This window comes from Ylistrum balloti, unplaced genomic scaffold (assembly GCF_031769215.1).
Source record: "Ylistrum balloti isolate Yb309-2 unplaced genomic scaffold, AGI_CSIRO_Ybal_v1 Utg372272, whole genome shotgun sequence".
Lineage (NCBI taxonomy): Eukaryota > Metazoa > Mollusca > Bivalvia > Pectinida > Pectinidae > Ylistrum > Ylistrum balloti.
Genome location: NW_026783058.1, coordinates 1 through 17,186, shown reverse-complemented (window position 1 = coordinate 17,186; position 17,186 = coordinate 1). Strand labels below are relative to the sequence as shown.

Here is a 17,186-nt window from a genome sequence, read left to right as displayed (position 1 = left end):
ATTATTTTTAATGCCACTGAAGATGTGGATATCATTTTTGAATTGCATGTCGAGCTTGGACGAGGATATACTCCTGCTGAAATTACAATGGAAAGATTGCAGGAAAAAGGTGCAGTGCCACTAGATGTACTTTTTTCTCCTGTGCAAAATGCATCAATTGAAATAGAAAATGTTCGTATAGGCTACAGGAATGATTATGAAAAGATTCTTCTTACAATCAACACCAATGGCCTACTGAGCCCCAGCGATGCACTAGGTCAAGCGGCCAAGATAATCAAGGAGCATATGGATTTACTTATTAATTTTGATGAGTTGCTTATTGAAAAAGATGATGGAACAGATCAAAAGTTAATAGAAATGAAGAAATTACTTAGCCTTTCTATTGAAGAATTAGAACTTTCATCGCGATCTTTTAATTGCCTAAGAGCAGCTAATATAGTAAGTCTCTATGATTTAGTTTCTTGTAATGAATCAGAAATAGTGTCACTTCCCAATTTTGGAACTAAATCCATGGATGAGATAAAGAAAAAACTATCTGATATGCATCTTTCATTAGGCATGTCATTACCCGAAGAATTGAAGTCGATAAAATAATTATAGGACACTGTTATGAAGCACAGAATTCAGATAAAAAAATTAAGTAAAACGCCAGCTCACCGAAAAGCAATGATACGGAATATGCTTGTTGCATTGTATAAGCATGAACAGATAAAAACCACATTAAGTAAGAGCAAGGTTCTGCAAAGGTTTGCAGAAAGGTTAATCACAAGAGCAAAAAAGGATACTGTTGCTAACAGAAGAATAGTTTCCAAGTGGGTTCAGGATAAAGCTGTGCTCGTAAAATTATTTACAAAAATAGCCCCTCTCTTTCTCGAAAGAAATGGTGGGTATACGCGTATAATAAAGCTTGGCCAGAGAGTGGCGACGCAAGCGAAATGGTAAATATTTCATTTGTTGAATTTACCGAGGATAAAAGCAATAAGGAACACAGCGTTCAAGAGCAAAAGAAAAATAAAAGAGAAAAAGGGACAGCAGAAAAACCTGCAGTAAAAGAGAAAAATACAAAAACCAGTGTAGCTACACCCACAAACAAGCAAAAATAGTGTAGCAATGCTAAAGTGTAGTGCGTACATTTGCTAAGCAAAAAAGATTTTTTACTTCAGTACAAAAAATCTACCTCAGACTTTTATAGCAAAAACGATCTTATGGATAGTGATGAGCTACTGGGTTGGGGTAGTGCGTATTCACAATATAAGCGTTTTGAAATACTGCTAAGCTTGGCACGAACTGAATTTCAAATCAAAGAGACAGATAGTGTTGTGGATGTTGGGTGTGGTTACGCTGCGCTGTACTCATACTTTGATTCCATACATTTCTACCCCCCTACTTCGGTGTTGATGTAAACCCAGAATATATAGAGAAGGCGAGGCAGCGATATAAGAACGCACGCTTTGCTGTGTTTGATATTTTGTCTGTTGAAAAAACAAATATTGGTGATTTTGATTTTGCATTCCTCTCAGGTGTTCTTAATATTGACATTAGCATGGAATATACACAAGCACTAGATAAATATCATGCAAGGTACGTTGTTATTGATCATGTTCTCAATTTACTGTGCAGGACTGCTAGAAAGGGTGTTCTAGTTAATTTTTTGCATGTGAATTCTAAGAGTAAATTCAATATCTTAAGCTATCACCAGCCAAAAACCCTTGTAATAGAATTAGAAAAAAGAGGGTTTCAAATAAAGAAGGTACTTGAAGCTTACCTTGATAATGATTTCTCATTGGCCATACTTCCAAAAAGATGAACGAAAAGAAAAATGAAATAATAGAGATATATACAGATGGGGGCTGTAGTGGAAATCCTGGCATTGGAGCATGGGCTTACTATATTCCCAAGAGGAGCTGTGAAGCCTCATGTTTCCAGAACAATACAACTAACAATAGAATGGAGCTTACCGCTGCTATTATGGCGCTTAGATGGTGTGTGGAGCACGTTGAAATGAAGCCTTTACGTGTGTATACTGATTCGAAATATTTACAAATGGGTATTACTGTATGGTTAAAGCGTTGGGTACGCAATGGGTGGAAGACTTCAGCAAAAAAAGATGTATTGAATAAAGATTTGTGGAAAGAACTTAGTTCATTAGCGGAGGTATTGCTCATTGAATGGAGTTGGGTTCGTGGTCACACTGATAACAAACACAATATACATTGTGATATATTAGTTCAGAAAGAGATAAAGAATTGTAAAGCACAGCAATCAGCAATCACAACTGTATAGGCGGTAGCTAATCATAGTGGCCTAATCATATTTCTATATCATATTTCTATTCGTATAATTATGATATAAAACTATAGTAACAACAGTGTCTTACTTATAACATCACATTACGCTATCCATCATAGACATCTATGATGGGTTTCTTTCACGTAGTACACGAGTGAGACCAAGCATCTATTATTTCAATTTACTTATTTTTTCTTTTGGCTCCTACAGGTGTACTCTGTGTTTTTTTCGTGTTGCGAGGTTGTGACTGCTTGGATGTACGTACGATTTCTTGCGCTATAGCTAATCTAGCAATTGGTATTCTAAATGGAGAGCAGGAAACATAGCTAAGACCAGCATGATATGCAATGGCAATCGATGCTGGATCGCCACCATGCTCACCACAAATACCTACTGATAAACCCTTGTTGACAGAACGTCCCTTTTCAGTTCCGAGAGTTACGAGCTGTGCTACAGCACTATCTAAGGTTTGAAATGGGTCGTTAGTAAGTATATCTGCTTCAAGGTAGTATGGAAGGAAAGATGCTATATCTTCTCTTGAGTATCCAAAGGTAAGTTGGGTTAAATCGTTTGTACCGAAGGAGAAAAAATCCGCATGCTGCGCTATCTCATCAGCCTTTACTGCTGCTCGTGGTATTTCTATCATGGTGCCAATTTTGCATGTAATGGATACACGTGATTTTGCAGAAAGAGATGTTATTATTGCTTCTGCTCTCTTTCTTAGAATTTCAAGTTCTTGGTAGGTTCCAACGAGTGGTATCATTATTTCAGGTTTTGCATCTATTCCTTTTTTCTTGCATTGAATAACTGCTTCAGTTATGGCTTGAACCTGCATATCGTAAATTTCGGGGTATGTAATTCCTAGTCTACACCCCCTATGCCCCATCATTGGATTATGTTCGTGTAAATTCTGCGTTCTTTGAGCTACTTGAATGGGTTCTATACCGAGTTCTTTTGCTAAGTCCCTTTGTAACGATTCTTCTTGAGGAAGAAACTCATGCAATGGTGGGTCAAGAAGACGAATGGTAACAGGGAGTTTTTCCATAGCTGACATGATTTGAAAGAAATCTTTTCTCTGCATAGGCAGTAGTTTACTAAGAGCCTTGCTGCGGCCTTTGCTATCTGAGGCAAGTATAAGTTCCCTAAAATGTCTGATTCGTTCTGTTCCAAAGAACATGTGTTCTGTGCGACAAAGCCCTATACCCTGTGCTCCCCATTTGAGTGCGTGACGCGCATCAGCAGGAGTGTCAGCGTTTGCCCTTATGGCGAAGCTACTTGGGTGTTCTTTTACACGTTTTGATTTTTTTCGCAGTTCATCTGCATAGCTAAGAAATGTATTTATATCATCGGTTATCTTAGCCTCTACTAGCGGTAGTGGCTCTGCGTATATTTCTCCTGTAGATCCATCTAATGTAATAGATGTGCCAATAGGAAATTTCTTCCCACTAATAACTATAGCGTCGTCTTCTATATGCAGTGCTGAACACCCTACAATGCATGGTGTTCCCATGCCTCGTGCAACTACTGCTGCATGACTTGTCATTCCTCCAGTTGATGTTAGTATGCCTTCAACTACATTCATGCCACCAATGTCTTCTGGTGATGTTTGCTCTCGGACGAGTATGGTTTTCACATTTTTCTTTGCTAGAGCTTGTGCGTCTTCAGATGTAAGAACGATTGCTCCCACTGCCGCACCAGGAGATGCATTACTTCCTGTTGCTATAGCTTTTTTGTTCTTCTTTGCCTTATCGTCAATTTGGGGATGAAATACCTGTTCAAAAAGTTCATTGCTTACTCGAAGCACTGCCTCCTCTTTGCTAATAAGCTTCTCTTTTACCATATCCACTGCTATTTTTATTGCTGCATTTCCTGTACGTTTCCCACTTCTTGTTTGAAGAATATAAAGTACATTATTTTCAATAGTAAATTCTATATCTTGCATATCTCTGTAGTGTTTTTCTAGCTTATCTTTTATCTGTATGAGTTGCTTGTATATTTTTGGAAGCTGGGAGTTAAGCGTTTCAATTTTCTTGGGTGTACGAATACCCGCAACAACATCTTCGCCTTGTGCATTCATAAGATATTCTCCATAGAATATTTTTTCTCCCGTTGAAGCATCTCTAGTAAACGCAACTCCAGTTCCTGATGAATCACCAAAGTTCCCAAATACCATCGATTGCACATTCACCGCTGTTCCTATGAGTCCTTTAATATTGTTTATGCTTCTATATGTAATGGCACGCTCATTGTTCCAGGAGTTAAACACCGCAACAATGGCTTCCTGTAATTGTGTGAGCGGGTTTTGTGGGAAGGGTTTTTTTGCATGCTTCTTAAAGATTAGCTTGTATTCAGCTACGACTTCTTTAAGCGCCTCAGCATCGAGATCGGTATCCGAGTTTGCCTTATGTGCCTCTTTTATTTTTTTTAACGCCAGTTCAAAGGTATGATGATTCATACCGTATACCACATTTCCGAACATGTTTATAAGTCTTCTGTATGCATCCCATGCAAATCTCTCATTATTGGAAGAAGACGCCAAAGCTTTTACAGATTTGTCATTAAGGCCGAGGTTTAAGATAGTATCCATCATTCCAGGCATGGATACCGCTGCACCAGAGCGCACAGAAACAAGAAGAGGCTCTTCTGTGTTTCCAAATTTTTTAGATAGCATTGTGCCTAATCGATTGATGGCATGGGGAATATCGCGTACAAGAGATTCAGGGAGCTTTTTATCTTGATTAAACTTAGCGCACGCCTCTGTAGTGATAGTAAAGCCAGGAGGTACTGGTATGCCGATCTTTGCTATTTCTGCCAAGTTAGCACCCTTGCCTCCTAGTAAATCTTTCATGCTGGAATTTCCTTCCGATATTCCTTTGCCAAAAAAAGAAATGTATTTTAATGTTTTCATATATATACCCTCGAAAATGTATTGTTATGTTGCTGTGTATGCTCTCTAGCTTACTACAGTACAGGAAGCTTTGTTAAACTTTCTGTAATAGATGTTTCATCAAATAGACTATCGTCTAAAGTGCCTGCCAAGAAATCTTCGTAGGCCTTCATATCAAAGTAGCCATGACCACAGAGATTAAACAGTATGGTTTTAGCTGTGCCATCTCTTTTGCATTCTAATGCCTTTGCTATTGCTCCATGTACTGCATGACTTGCTTCTGGTGCCGGAATAATACCCTCAGTTTTTGCAAATGTTATCCCTGATTTTAGACAATCATTTTGAAAAAAAGATTCCGCCTCTATGTATGAATGGTTTTTGAGATGACTGATAAGAGGAGACATGCCATGATAGCGTAGACCGCCAGAGTGAAATCCAGGTGGCATAAAGTCAGCGCCTAATGTGTACATCTTAACTAAAGGGGTAAGATGCATGGTGTCCCCATAATCATATGCAAATTTTCCTTTAGTAAGAGAGGGGCATGCAGAGGGTTCTACTGCAATAAAGCGAGTATTTTTATTTTCTTTAATTGCTTTTCCAAGAAAGGGAAGCACTATTCCCGCGAAATTTGAACCACCTCCAGTACAGCCAATTATTATATCGGGGTAGACATCCGCTATCTCCATTTGTTTAATTGCTTCTAGTCCAATGACTGTTTGATGCAGTAGAACGTGGTTCAAAACGCTACCAAGTGCGTAGTTTGTATTGCTGTTTTGTGCAGCTACCTCAACTGCTTCAGAGATAGCAATACCTAATGACCCATTGGAGTTGCGATCTTTTTCCAGTATTGCTCTTCCTGCATTTGTTGTTTCCGATGGGCTTGGAATACATTTTGCTCCGTAGCTTTCCATAAGTGATTTTCGGTAAGGTTTTTGATGGTAGCTAATTTTCACCATATACACTTCTATATCTAATCCAAAGATAGCTCCCGCATAGGAAAGCGCGCTACCCCATTGTCCGGCTCCGGTTTCAGTACTAATTCTTTTGATTCCAGCTTCCTTATTGTAAAAAGCTTGAGCTATAGAAGTATTGGGTTTATGACTTCCCGATGGGCTAAGGCCTTCATATTTGTAGTATATCTTTGCAGGCGTGTCTAGAAATTTTTCTAAATTATACGCTCTAAAAAGAGGGCTGGGCCTCCATTGCTTGTATACAGCACGAACGGGTTCAGGTATTTCTATTTCCCTCTCCATGCTTACTTCTTGCGCTATAAGCGACATAGGGAACAGCGGTGCAAGATCATCTGGACCGATGGGCTTTTTTGTTCCAGGGTGCAGAGGTGGTGACATGGGCTCAGGTAAATCTGGGCTAATATTGTACCAATGCTTTGGTAAGTCTTTTTCTTCTAGTATAATTTTTGTTTGCATATTCAAAAAACCTCCTATTATTGAATATTGTTTTGTGTGTTAAGAATATGTCTATGAATTGCTATATAACTACTTGTCTATATATATTATACTAGAAAAAAGAAATAATGAAGAACATCGCAAAGCTATGCATATCCCATACCTTTTATGCTATTATCTCTGCTGTGTTAGGTACGAGCGGTTAGTGCGGACTCTTGCGTGCTTATGTTTTGCATGTAGCCAGCTTCAGCAGGGCTGTCTTTTGCAATACGCCATGTAATTTAGGTTAACCCCGCCCATTCTTCGTAGCCGAAGCGTATGTTGAAATTCTGCAATGCTTGACCAGCAGCACCCTTCCATAGATTATCTATCATGCAATGCAGTAGTATACAGTTATCCTCACATCGAGTGTTAATAATCGCATGATTTGAATTGCGTACATGCAGTGTTCCATGATACTGTGAGTTGCTATCGCTATCTATTACAGACACAAAGGGTTCAGCAAGATATTGAGCATACAACGCTTCTCTTGCCCGTATACTTTCAGCACGAGATGGGAGAGCGAGCATAATACTACAATACATACCACTGCTTATTGGGGCGAGATGTGGAGTAAAAACTACTTCAACATCGCTCGCCCCCCCCAGGTTCTTAATTTCCTGTTGTATTTCTGGTACATGTCTATGTTGAATTCCAGATTTGTACGCGCTAATGTTTTCATTCCGCTCGCAGAAAAGAAAATTGCTATCTTGAGTTCTTCCCGCACCAGAAATACCAGTGATAGCTGTGATATGTATAAGCCCTTGAATAGTGCTTGTTCGCAGTATGGGGAGCATGGGGAGTAGGGTAGCGGTTGGGTAGCAGCCCGGATTTGCTATTATTGTAGCATGCTGTATATCATGTCTATACCATTCGCTTAGACCATATGTAGCCTTAGCTAGTAGCGATGGGTTGGGGTGCTCAGTACGGTAGTACTCTGCGTATACCTCGCTGTTTTTTAGTCTAAAATCTCCCGAAAGGTCGATAATACAGGTGGACTCTTTTGAGTGGGATGCTAGGGTGTTGGAGGGTTTTGTATTAGGTAGAAATGCTTGTATGTGCTTTGCGAGTACCCCATGTGGCAATGCAGAAAATATTGCAGTACACGCATGTGCTAGCTCCTGCGTATACAGTGCATGCGTAGATATGTAGGTTTTGCTTGCTAATTTCTGCATTTGCTGCTCTGTTATGAGAGGGAAATCTGAGGCGATGTATCTTCCTTCTGCTGAGTCAGAGCTAGCATACACTGTATCAATATAGGGGTGTTGCAGTATTCTCTCAAGTAGCACTGATCCAACATAGCCTCGTGCACCTAAGAGCAGTACTGTTGTTCTTCTGTTATGTGTAGACATAGTATGTGGTAACACAGTATTATTCTATACTGTCTTTCTCTTCTATTATAGCGGGAACATCTTTCTCAATAAGCAGTAGATCGAACTCATTATGCGTATGTGACTTTATAGTGTCTGGTATTGAGAGTTGAATAAATGCACAGCTAAGAGCATCTATCCCTGCAGCAAAACCCCCTACCAACATCTGTACTGGAATGATGATAGAGTATATTTCTTGTATATTCACCGTTGGTATTTGAGAGAGCGTGAGAATAGCGCTTATAATAATAGGATGCATAAAAGAGGCAGAGATATACGCTGTAGCTATTGCTCCAATAAAAATAATGAGAAAGAAGAAGACATCTACAGGAATAGTGCTGTAGATTTTATAAATCGTAAGATACGAGAGGGCAAGAACAATAGCAGTCCCTGCACGAGAAAATATCATGGAGAGAGAAACAGTCATATCATTAATGCGTTTTCGTGAGTACCCCAACTTTTCTACATGTAGCAAAAGAGCACTGCTGATCATAAGATTATTTGTAGAAAAGGCTGTGCATACTGCTGGGATAACTTGCTTGCACCACGAGAGATAGGAAAACGATACCTTCTGAATAAAAAGAAACAGAGGAAAAATAATAAATAATAAAAGCAGCAGTATAATAAGCAAGGTAAGGAATAGCTTACCAAAAAGTGCAAGCGAGTCAAAACTTTGCAAATTTGAGCTTACAACTATTAAATTAAAAAAAACACAGATAAAATAATACGGAAGCACTATACGAAGAATAGTGTAATTGATTCTTCTTAAAGCATCAATGGTATCGATAAATACATGAGCCCTCCCTAACACTTTTACCGCTGTTGCACCAATAAGGCAACATGCAAAAAACAACGCCAATATTGATGTATTTGCAGAGCTTACCGCATGAAGAAAATTAGCGGGAAAAAGATTTGTAGTAATTCGCGAAAAATCAAGTAAGGACCCGGTTGCAGCATCGGGGACGAGTGGAACTGTAGAGGTAATGGGTATGAAATTGAAAATGATTAAAGAAACTAACGTAAGGAGAGAAATAAGAACAAAGCCAAACAGCATTACCTTGCCTACAATTGATATGAATAGTTTTAATCCTCTGAGCACAAAACTAGTAATGATGAGAGAAAAAACAAAATAAGGAATGGTGATGTATAAGATAGCACTACTTAAAAGCTCTGATATTGGTGTAATGAATGAGTTAATAAAAGGAACGGGTATATATATACCCGAGACAAGACCAAGCGAGATACTCATAAAATAAAAACAATGAGAAATCTACTTGTTTTCTGAAGATTTTGCTCTGCCATATTTCCTTATTATATACAAGGGTGGTATTTTTTGCTTGTCTGACTTCTATGTTCCTGCGTAATGCATCAATGAAAAAACCTAGGTCCAAAATATTTGTGCACTCTGTTGCTGTAAAAAAGCACGTGTTGTAGTCGCTGGAAAAAAGTTGTGATTGTATGTAAAGCCCCTCTGCTGTGCTTGCTTTGTATTCTAAGTGCTTCCCCGAGTATTTTTTCTGTAAAGCCGTATAGGAGAGAGCATTTTTTCTGCACGTCTATTGTATGATGGAATTGCGCTATAGCAATGCGAAGCTTTGTCTTTAGTATTTTACAGATAGTTCTGTATCCTATATCTAGCATAGAGTGGTATACTGAGCTTGAGGTACGATGTGCAGTGTTATGCTGTGGAAAAGCAATAATAAGAGCCGCTCTGTTTTTTCTATCACTGCTATGTGTAAGGTATGCAAGTGACTTTCTAAGTAGTTCTATAGCGAAGGAAAATTCTGTATAGAAAAGGTCGTGTATGCTATGGTCTTCAGATAAAAAAAAATCCTGAGTTTGTGGTAATTTAAGGCATATAATAATACTATTAATCTCAGGTAGGGTTTTGAGGTGTAAATCAACTATAGATGCGGCATAGTTGTTAAGTTGTATAGTATCGTTGTCCCCCTTTTCTCCAACAACAAGGTAAGAATAAGGGAGTGATGCTTTGCCAAACATACTGCATAACCCAAGAATGCATTGATCATCATTTCCGGTGATAAATATCTTTTTTTGCATTACTTTATATATTATAAAATATAATAGGGAAGTGTATAGTATAAGTTAGTAGTATGCGTATAACATTTGCTCAAACGAATCCCACCATAGCAAGTATTGAGGAAAATAGTGTAGCTATATCTAAGATTATTGCCAAACACAGCAGCACCGATCTATTTATTTTTCCCGAACTAGCAGTAACAGGGTATAAGCCATTGGATTTTCTTTACATGGATAGCTTTTTTGACAGAATAAGCAATGCTGTGGCTGCCATACAAGCTTCCTTGCACGAAGAGGCCTCGCTTATTATTGGTCTTCCATATCTTAGTTCAGGGAAACGTTCAGGAAAGCAACCCCAAAAGGAAGATCTCTCTGCAGAACACTGCTTGCAGGATACGTTTTTCCTTTCTCAGCAGAGGACTGAGACTGTGTTTAATATAGCAATGTACTGCAGTCGAGCAAAGCAAGAGGGCATGCAAGCAAAGCGAGCGCTACCGAGTTACGATGTATTCTTTGAGCGCAGGTACTTTGAAGCAGCACATACTACAAAAGTATTCTCATGTCATGGTATGAGGTTTTGTGTGCTTATTTGCGAGGATCTCTGGTCTCCTATGGAACCAGGGCATCCAGTATATGACGCCTGCTCTCTAGCCCTAGATTTTATTGTTGTAATAAGTGCCTCTCCATACCAGATTCAGAAGGAAGAAAAACGCAAGGAGTTGGCACGCGTGCTCTCTACCACTGCTCAATGCCCGCTTATCTATTGCAATATGGTAGGGGGGAATGATGAGCTTGTCTTTGATGGTAACTCGTTTGTGCTTTCTGATAAGGGCATTACCCTTATGCAGCTTTCACATTGCAGTGTTGATGTAGGAAGCTTGGTGCTTCGAAAAGAGCAGGGGAGTGTAGTGCTGCACCCAGAAGCAAGCGAAACAACAGGCATCGTAACGCAGAATACAACAGCAGAAGTGCGCACTCATACAGGGGAACTTCGGTCTTACGAGGGGGCATGCAGTAGTTTGGAGCAGAGAACCAACAGCACAATTGCCAGTAGCTATTATTCAAAACAGGAAGATCTTGCGAGGCTTGTACCTGTCTTAGAATTGGGTCTACGTGATTACTTGCTTAAACTGCAACTTCCATTACAGGTGCATCTCGGGATTAGTGGGGGAATTGATTCTGCTGTAGTAGCATATCTTGCAGCTAAGAGCATAGGACCAGAGCGAGTATGTGGGATTATGCTGCCATCGCAGTACACAAGCAGCGAGAGCTGGGAAGACGCTTTGCAGCTTATTGAGCGTTTACAGATCAAGAAATATATTGTTTCAATTTCAGAAATCACAGCATGTATAGAAAAACATATAACGGATGTCTTTCCTCCCAGCCCACGAGGCGTAAGCGAGGAAAACATTCAAGCAAGAGTGCGTGGTCTTATCCTTATGGCGTACTCAAATAAGTATGCTTCCACGCTTTTAACCACTGGGAATAAATCAGAGTTAGCAGTGGGCTACGCAACACTCTATGGGGATATGTGTGGTACACTCAATATCATTGGTGATCTGTATAAAACCGAGGTTTTTCATTTAGCAGAGCATATAAATAGTACTAAGGAACATATCCCACGACGCATACTCCATAAAGCTCCTTCTGCAGAACTACGTGAAAACCAGACGGATCAAGACAGTCTGCCTCCGTACAGTGTTTTAGATGATATTCTCTACGCTTTTATCAATGAATACAAAAGCCCAGAGCAACTGATACACGAAGGAAAGCACGCTCCTGCTGTAATTCAAAATATATGGCAGCTCTACTGCAAGGCAGAATTCAAACGACGACAGGCCGCCCCCATCATTAAAGTATCCTCTACTGCTTTTGGGAGAGGTCGCTTTGTTCCGCTAGTGCATAAGCTGTAGGTGTTGCGAATTATTGTTTCTGAACTATTGTTCTTAGTTAGGGCGTATTATACGGATGATACGAGTGTACGCTCTGCGTGTTGTGTATTATATGCAGCAGAGAAGAGTAGTATATAATAATACATGGAAGATACAATGCAGAAGCTACATCGTGGAAAACATACATTCAAAAACAGCTCGTGAAAAACTGCTACGTACATCACTATTCTAAGGAGCTTGCCTAAATGTCATCTGGGGTTCAATTTATTACAGGTGGACCATTCATTCCATCTGAGCTTTTACAATCTCACCGCAAAGGTAATTTGGTTTTGTTTTGCGGAGCAGGGATTTCACTCAATCTAGGACTCGGAGATTTTAAGGGGCTTACAGAAGATTTGTATGGAGAACTAAATGCTGATGAAATGCTTGAAGAAAACCTCAAATGGGAAAAAGATTTTGATAAAGGCAATTATGATAGAGTTCTGGGGTATTTGGAGAATGAGAATGAAGAGCGCTTTAGAACTGAATTAAGCAAATGGGGAAGCGGTATTTCTGAACCAGCAGATTACTCTACTCATGAAGCGATTATTGATTTAAGCACAACAAGTGAGTCTGGAGTACGGTTAGTTACAAGCAATTTTGATCTTGCCTTTTGTAATCTTTGTGAGAGGACAGAGCGGTTTAAGGCAGTAACCATTGATAGCGCCCCAAAACTACCTGTGCCAAAGCATTCGAGGTGGAACAACAGCATTGTTCACCTCCACGGTATTAGCACAGACAAGCGTAATATTACAGTGACGAGTGCCGATCTTGGTTTAGCATATATTACCGAAAGATGGGCAAGTAGATTTATAACTGATTTATTTTATAATTTTGATGTACTATTTATTGGGTATAGCTTACATGACCCGATGTTTCGGTATTTTATAGACGCTATGTCATCAGAATCTAAGGGAAGAAGAGGCGCTACTCGCTCTCGATATGCTTTTGTGAAAACTTATAATGAAGACAATGAAGACAATGAAGACAATGAAGATGCTTGGAAAGAGAAGGGAATAACACCTATCCAATACAACCCTATCTGTAGTAAGCATTGTGCATTGCATGAAACGCTTAAAAAATGGGCAAAAAGACACAAGGAAGGCAGTTCGGGTTTCAAAAAATGTTGCTCATCATATTACGAAAAGCCCCCAACACCTGGGAATATTGATACTGAATATATTCTACATGAGTTACTATTATGTGATACACAATCCACAGAGTTCTTTGTGAAGCATTCAGAAACAAAAGATGGGAAGAATGTTACAAAGTTTCCAGTATTCGAGTGGTGGAGCTGTATTTCAGAGAAAGAGAAGTCTAACGCTGATGCCCCAAAAAGAGGGGGGAGCTGGTGAACGCTTTGGTAAAGGATTCATACGAGAAGCACAAGGAGTTGCAAGACTACCATGATCATTATATAAAATGGTTTATTGATCTTCTTCCAAATGATGAACTCAAAAAGTGGGTCATTACGAATGGCGCCTGCCTTCATCCTAAGCTAATTCAAAAGATGTATGGTTTCATATTCACAGAGAAGGCACTCATAAAGGACGATCGCAAGAACGAGAACGATCGCATTTTTTGGGAATATCTCATTTTTTACAACGAATTTCTATCAGTACCACACATGCTTAAAGATAAAAGTTTTGTTTTTGACACAGCCTTGAAAGAATCTTACTCAGAAAAAAACATTACACCATTCCTACGAGTATATGGACGCATCGATACTTATTTCACCGATGACCCCCAGACAGCTTTTACAAGCACGCTTAACATTGATTACAAATTGATATTTGATACGGTGTCTTCCGAAAAAAAGCGTAGGGGTAGAAGTAATATTCTATGTTGTTATATTTCCAAATGTACAAAAAAACAGCTATCTTACCTTATTACTCACATAAAAGGAGAGTTGAACAAAATACTTAAGAGCGAAGCTCACTTGGGAATGATGAGCAAGGAGGACGAGGGCTATGAACGTCTCTGTCTTGATGTTCCTTCAATTGAACCAGATGATCAGAGTAAATATGGAAAAGGGTGGGCATTCATAATCGAATTATTAGTGCTCTGTGTTAAAAATCTTATGAGGCATGATAAGGACTTAGCACGTTCATGGGTCCTTGGGTTTTCGCATTCCAATTTCCCTTTATATAAACGCTTGTCTCTCTATTTCTTACGTTGCCCAAATCTATTTTCAATTGACGAAGTAGTTGAATATACACGCAGATATGTAAAAGATTTTATCTGGGGTTCTTTGTATAAGAAAGAATGGCATGCACTACTAGAGTCTCGGTGGAGCTGCCTACCCCCTACATACAAGGATGATATTTTTGCACTCATAATAAAAGGTGGAGAAATAAGCAAGCATAAAGATAAAAAGTGTCGAGATTTAAAGATATACTCTGTTTTATCTTGGTTTGAAGAAAAGAATTTCTTAACAGAGGAGGCGCGAGGTACGTTAGAAGATTTAAGGGGACGATACACAGAACCTACACTAGCACTAGCAACTAGAGCATTTGCAGATTTTCGTATACATTCAGCAGGCATTCAGTTTGTAGAATACGATACAACGTTCATTACAGCAACATGCAGAGAGCAAGATGTAGATGCGGCAGCAGATACAATATTGTCTGAGTTCAAGAAAAGAAAGAGCGCAAGCGAATACCGACGTATCAAGGAGCTAAGCTTTTTAGGGTGCTTGCAGTCAGAGTATTTAGAGTATTTAGAAAAATTATTCTCCACAATGCAAAAAATTGCTAAGATGGAAACTGAAGATGCAGCCGACGTGACATATGTCTTTTTTCATGATGTAGTAACTATCACAGCAAACAAGGGTAAGATTATAGATCAGCATGCAGAAGACCTGCTGTCTTTAATGCGAGAAAGTTCAGAATGTATCAAAAAAAAGTGCATTCATTATATGTCGAAATGTTTTTACGATATCATAAAAGGAAAGAAAGCTGTGCTGGAGAAGGTGTTTGATATATGGGAGCTGCTTTTTTCTTACAGCAAGGAAAAGGTAAGCGAGGAAGTAACAAGCAATAATAACAAGGATTATGTGCAGCTCAGTATAAATTCATCACTAGGAGTACTATATTTTGCTGTTGTTGATGATTACTTTTCAGTGGAAAGAGAACGGGACTGCGGTCTTAATGGCTGTGTTAAAAAAGCTTGGGATGCACTATCCACTGTTAGTGATACACAGGCCGCAATGGGGTATGTGCGTTTTGGTGTTCAATTAGTTAATATTGAATATGTTGACTACGAGTTTTTTAAGGAAACGATATGCCCATGTCTAGGTAAAAACTGTACACGCTCCACAGCACTTTGGACTGGCTTCCTTTTTTCACCATTTCCCAGTCTCAGGTTTTTTGATGCAGTAAAAAATGAGCTCTTGGGACTGCACGAGATCATTAAAGATAAAGAATACAGAAGACACTCGATAGCTCTGCTGGGCAGAATAAGCATGTATAACCCTGAACTTCTCAGCCCCAAAGAGTTTAGAACTGCCTTACACCAATATAACGAAGACGAAGCAGGGGGAGTAATTTATAGTATTGTTTGCGACATGAAAAACACAGAGGAGGGGAAGAAGCAAGAGCTTTGGTCAAAAAGTGTTCGCCCCTGGATAGAAAAGTACTGGCCAACGAGTGGAAAATATATTTGCAAGAACTATAACTCCATGTGGATAAGCTGTCTATTACAAGTGCCCGTACCTGTAGAGGATGATTTTACTACCATCACACAACTTCTGCACCCAAGTCTAGGTGGATGTTCTTCGTCTTTGATTGGTATAGGAAAGAAAATAGAATCGCATCTGGGCTACATAACAGTCATACACAAGCTCATAAAGGATGAACCCTCCAATAGCAATAATATACTTGAAAACCTTGAAACACTGAGTTCTATTCTAGGTACAATAGAAAAGCATGTGGTGGGTACAGACTCAAAATACAAAAAAATGTATGATACCATACAGAACAAAATAGAACAAGCACGCTAAGGCACGCGAGTGTAAGGGGGCGGTAAACGTATCCTGTATGTAGGAGTGAACAGCAAAGATATCGCTGGAATATGTATACATAAAAGCAAACGTATGTGCCGATAATAGTAGTAAGTACAGTATGCTCACGTATAGCACTGCATTACGGCAAAACAAAATGCATGGAGTTGTGTTTGCTCATTCAATAGTGAGGTTTTGGAGTATTGTAAGTTGGTATAAGTATAAGTGTTGAGTATGCATATTAATTGAGGTAAATGCTACTATTACTTTGAAGAGTGCATGCATAGTTCTACTGCTGGCACAGGGTGAGTAAAGCATGATCATTCCATGCGATAGAGGTATGCTAAGATAGTGCGTCTTAAAAGATGCTGGAATACGCATCAGGAGCGAGAAAATTATATGATGTATTTCTAAGTGGCAGAAATATTTTCTAGTACAAGAAATAGCATGCAGAGAGAGGCTTGTACAAAGATTCTATTTTTACTACAATAGAGGTAGAGGTGGGTGCTGCGAGCTGTGTTGCTTATGTAACTGATAAAAGAGACAGTGGCATAAAAGTTGCAGATTAATGAATTAATGAATTAATGAATTAATGATATCATAGGTAATAAAATAATACGGAAAAAAAGGAAAAACAAGGTGGACAAATATGTATAGATTAGCTCCAATATCAAGTTTTTTAGAGGGTGTAGGAAGAACTGTAGATTTTGATGATAATCTACAACAATATAATTATTTAGAAAGCGTAAAGGAAACTGATGCGAAAGCAATTTACTCTGATTTCTTTGCTGTAGGGAACGACTTTATTGAATTTTTAGAAGATAATTATTCACGTGTCGAAGAATAAGAAAAGGAGTGCAAGAGGAAATCCTCCAACCTTAAGAAACAATAATCAAAGCTCGCATATCCAAAAACAAAGATTGGAAATAAGCAGTATTAAAATTTCTAGCCCAATACCACCCCCTGAAATAATGGAAAAATATAATACTCTAATGCCTCAAGCTACTGAGAGGTTTTTTCAATTAGCAGAAAAACAAAGTAATCATAGGCAAAACATCGAAACCATCGTAGTAGAAGGACAAAACAGAAGGGCCAATATGGGGCTTATTGCTGCTTGGGTGTCTTTGATTATATTTGTATTAATAGGTGGGGTGCTATTATGGTGGGGGAGAGATATAGGGGGGTATACCTCGTTTGTGTTAGCTGTTATACCAAGATTAGTCT

General features: G+C 39.0%; 5 protein-coding genes across 5 annotated transcripts; 2 read left to right on the top strand and 3 right to left on the bottom strand.

Annotated features, from left to right (window-relative positions):
- The first annotated feature begins 87 nt into the window (after positions 1 to 87).
- Positions 88 to 1,103, top strand: LOC132564433 (DNA-directed RNA polymerase subunit alpha-like). Its single transcript, XM_060229087.1, has 2 exons — positions 88 to 438; positions 969 to 1,103. The coding sequence occupies exons 1-2, from the start codon at positions 88 to 90 to the stop codon at positions 1,101 to 1,103; spliced, it is 486 nt and encodes a 161-aa protein (XP_060085070.1).
- A 1,367-nt stretch (positions 1,104 to 2,470) lies between these two features.
- On the bottom strand, positions 2,471 to 5,137 carry LOC132564432 (uncharacterized). Its single transcript, XM_060229086.1, has one exon. It carries the CDS (start codon positions 5,135 to 5,137, stop codon positions 2,471 to 2,473), a length of 2,667 nt encoding a protein of 888 aa, XP_060085069.1.
- Positions 5,138 to 5,250: 113 nt separating this feature from the next.
- LOC132564431 (tryptophan synthase beta chain 2-like) lies at positions 5,251 to 6,603 on the bottom strand. The gene has a single exon (XM_060229085.1). The coding sequence runs from the start codon at positions 6,601 to 6,603 to the stop codon at positions 5,251 to 5,253; it is 1,353 nt and encodes a 450-aa protein (XP_060085068.1).
- Positions 6,604 to 6,863: 260 nt separating this feature from the next.
- On the bottom strand, positions 6,864 to 7,973 carry LOC132564430 (N-acetyl-gamma-glutamyl-phosphate reductase-like). The gene has a single exon (XM_060229084.1). The coding sequence runs from the start codon at positions 7,971 to 7,973 to the stop codon at positions 6,864 to 6,866; it is 1,110 nt and encodes a 369-aa protein (XP_060085067.1).
- Positions 7,974 to 10,105: 2,132 nt separating this feature from the next.
- LOC132564429 (glutamine-dependent NAD(+) synthetase-like) lies at positions 10,106 to 11,944 on the top strand. Its single transcript, XM_060229082.1, has one exon. The coding sequence runs from the start codon at positions 10,106 to 10,108 to the stop codon at positions 11,942 to 11,944; it is 1,839 nt and encodes a 612-aa protein (XP_060085065.1).
- The last annotated feature ends 5,242 nt before the right edge of the window (positions 11,945 to 17,186 follow it).

What these genes read in the sequence shown, in the direction of transcription:
- LOC132564430 (XM_060229084.1), bottom strand. Translation starts at nt 7,973, where the DNA reads ATGTCTACACATAACAGAAGAACAACAGTACTGCTCTTAGGTGCACGA.
- LOC132564431 (XM_060229085.1), bottom strand. Translation starts at nt 6,603, where the DNA reads ATGCAAACAAAAATTATACTAGAAGAAAAAGACTTACCAAAGCATTGG.
- LOC132564433 (XM_060229087.1), top strand. Translation starts at nt 88, where the DNA reads ATGGAAAGATTGCAGGAAAAAGGTGCAGTGCCACTAGATGTACTTTTT. An exon ending in GCCTAAGAGCAGCTAATATA is followed by an intron (nt 439 to 968) that starts GTAAGTCTCTAT and finishes GAATTTACCGAG; the next exon opens with GATAAAAGCAATAAGGAACA.
- LOC132564432 (XM_060229086.1), bottom strand. Translation starts at nt 5,137, where the DNA reads ATGAAAGATTTACTAGGAGGCAAGGGTGCTAACTTGGCAGAAATAGCA.
- LOC132564429 (XM_060229082.1), top strand. Translation starts at nt 10,106, where the DNA reads ATGCGTATAACATTTGCTCAAACGAATCCCACCATAGCAAGTATTGAG.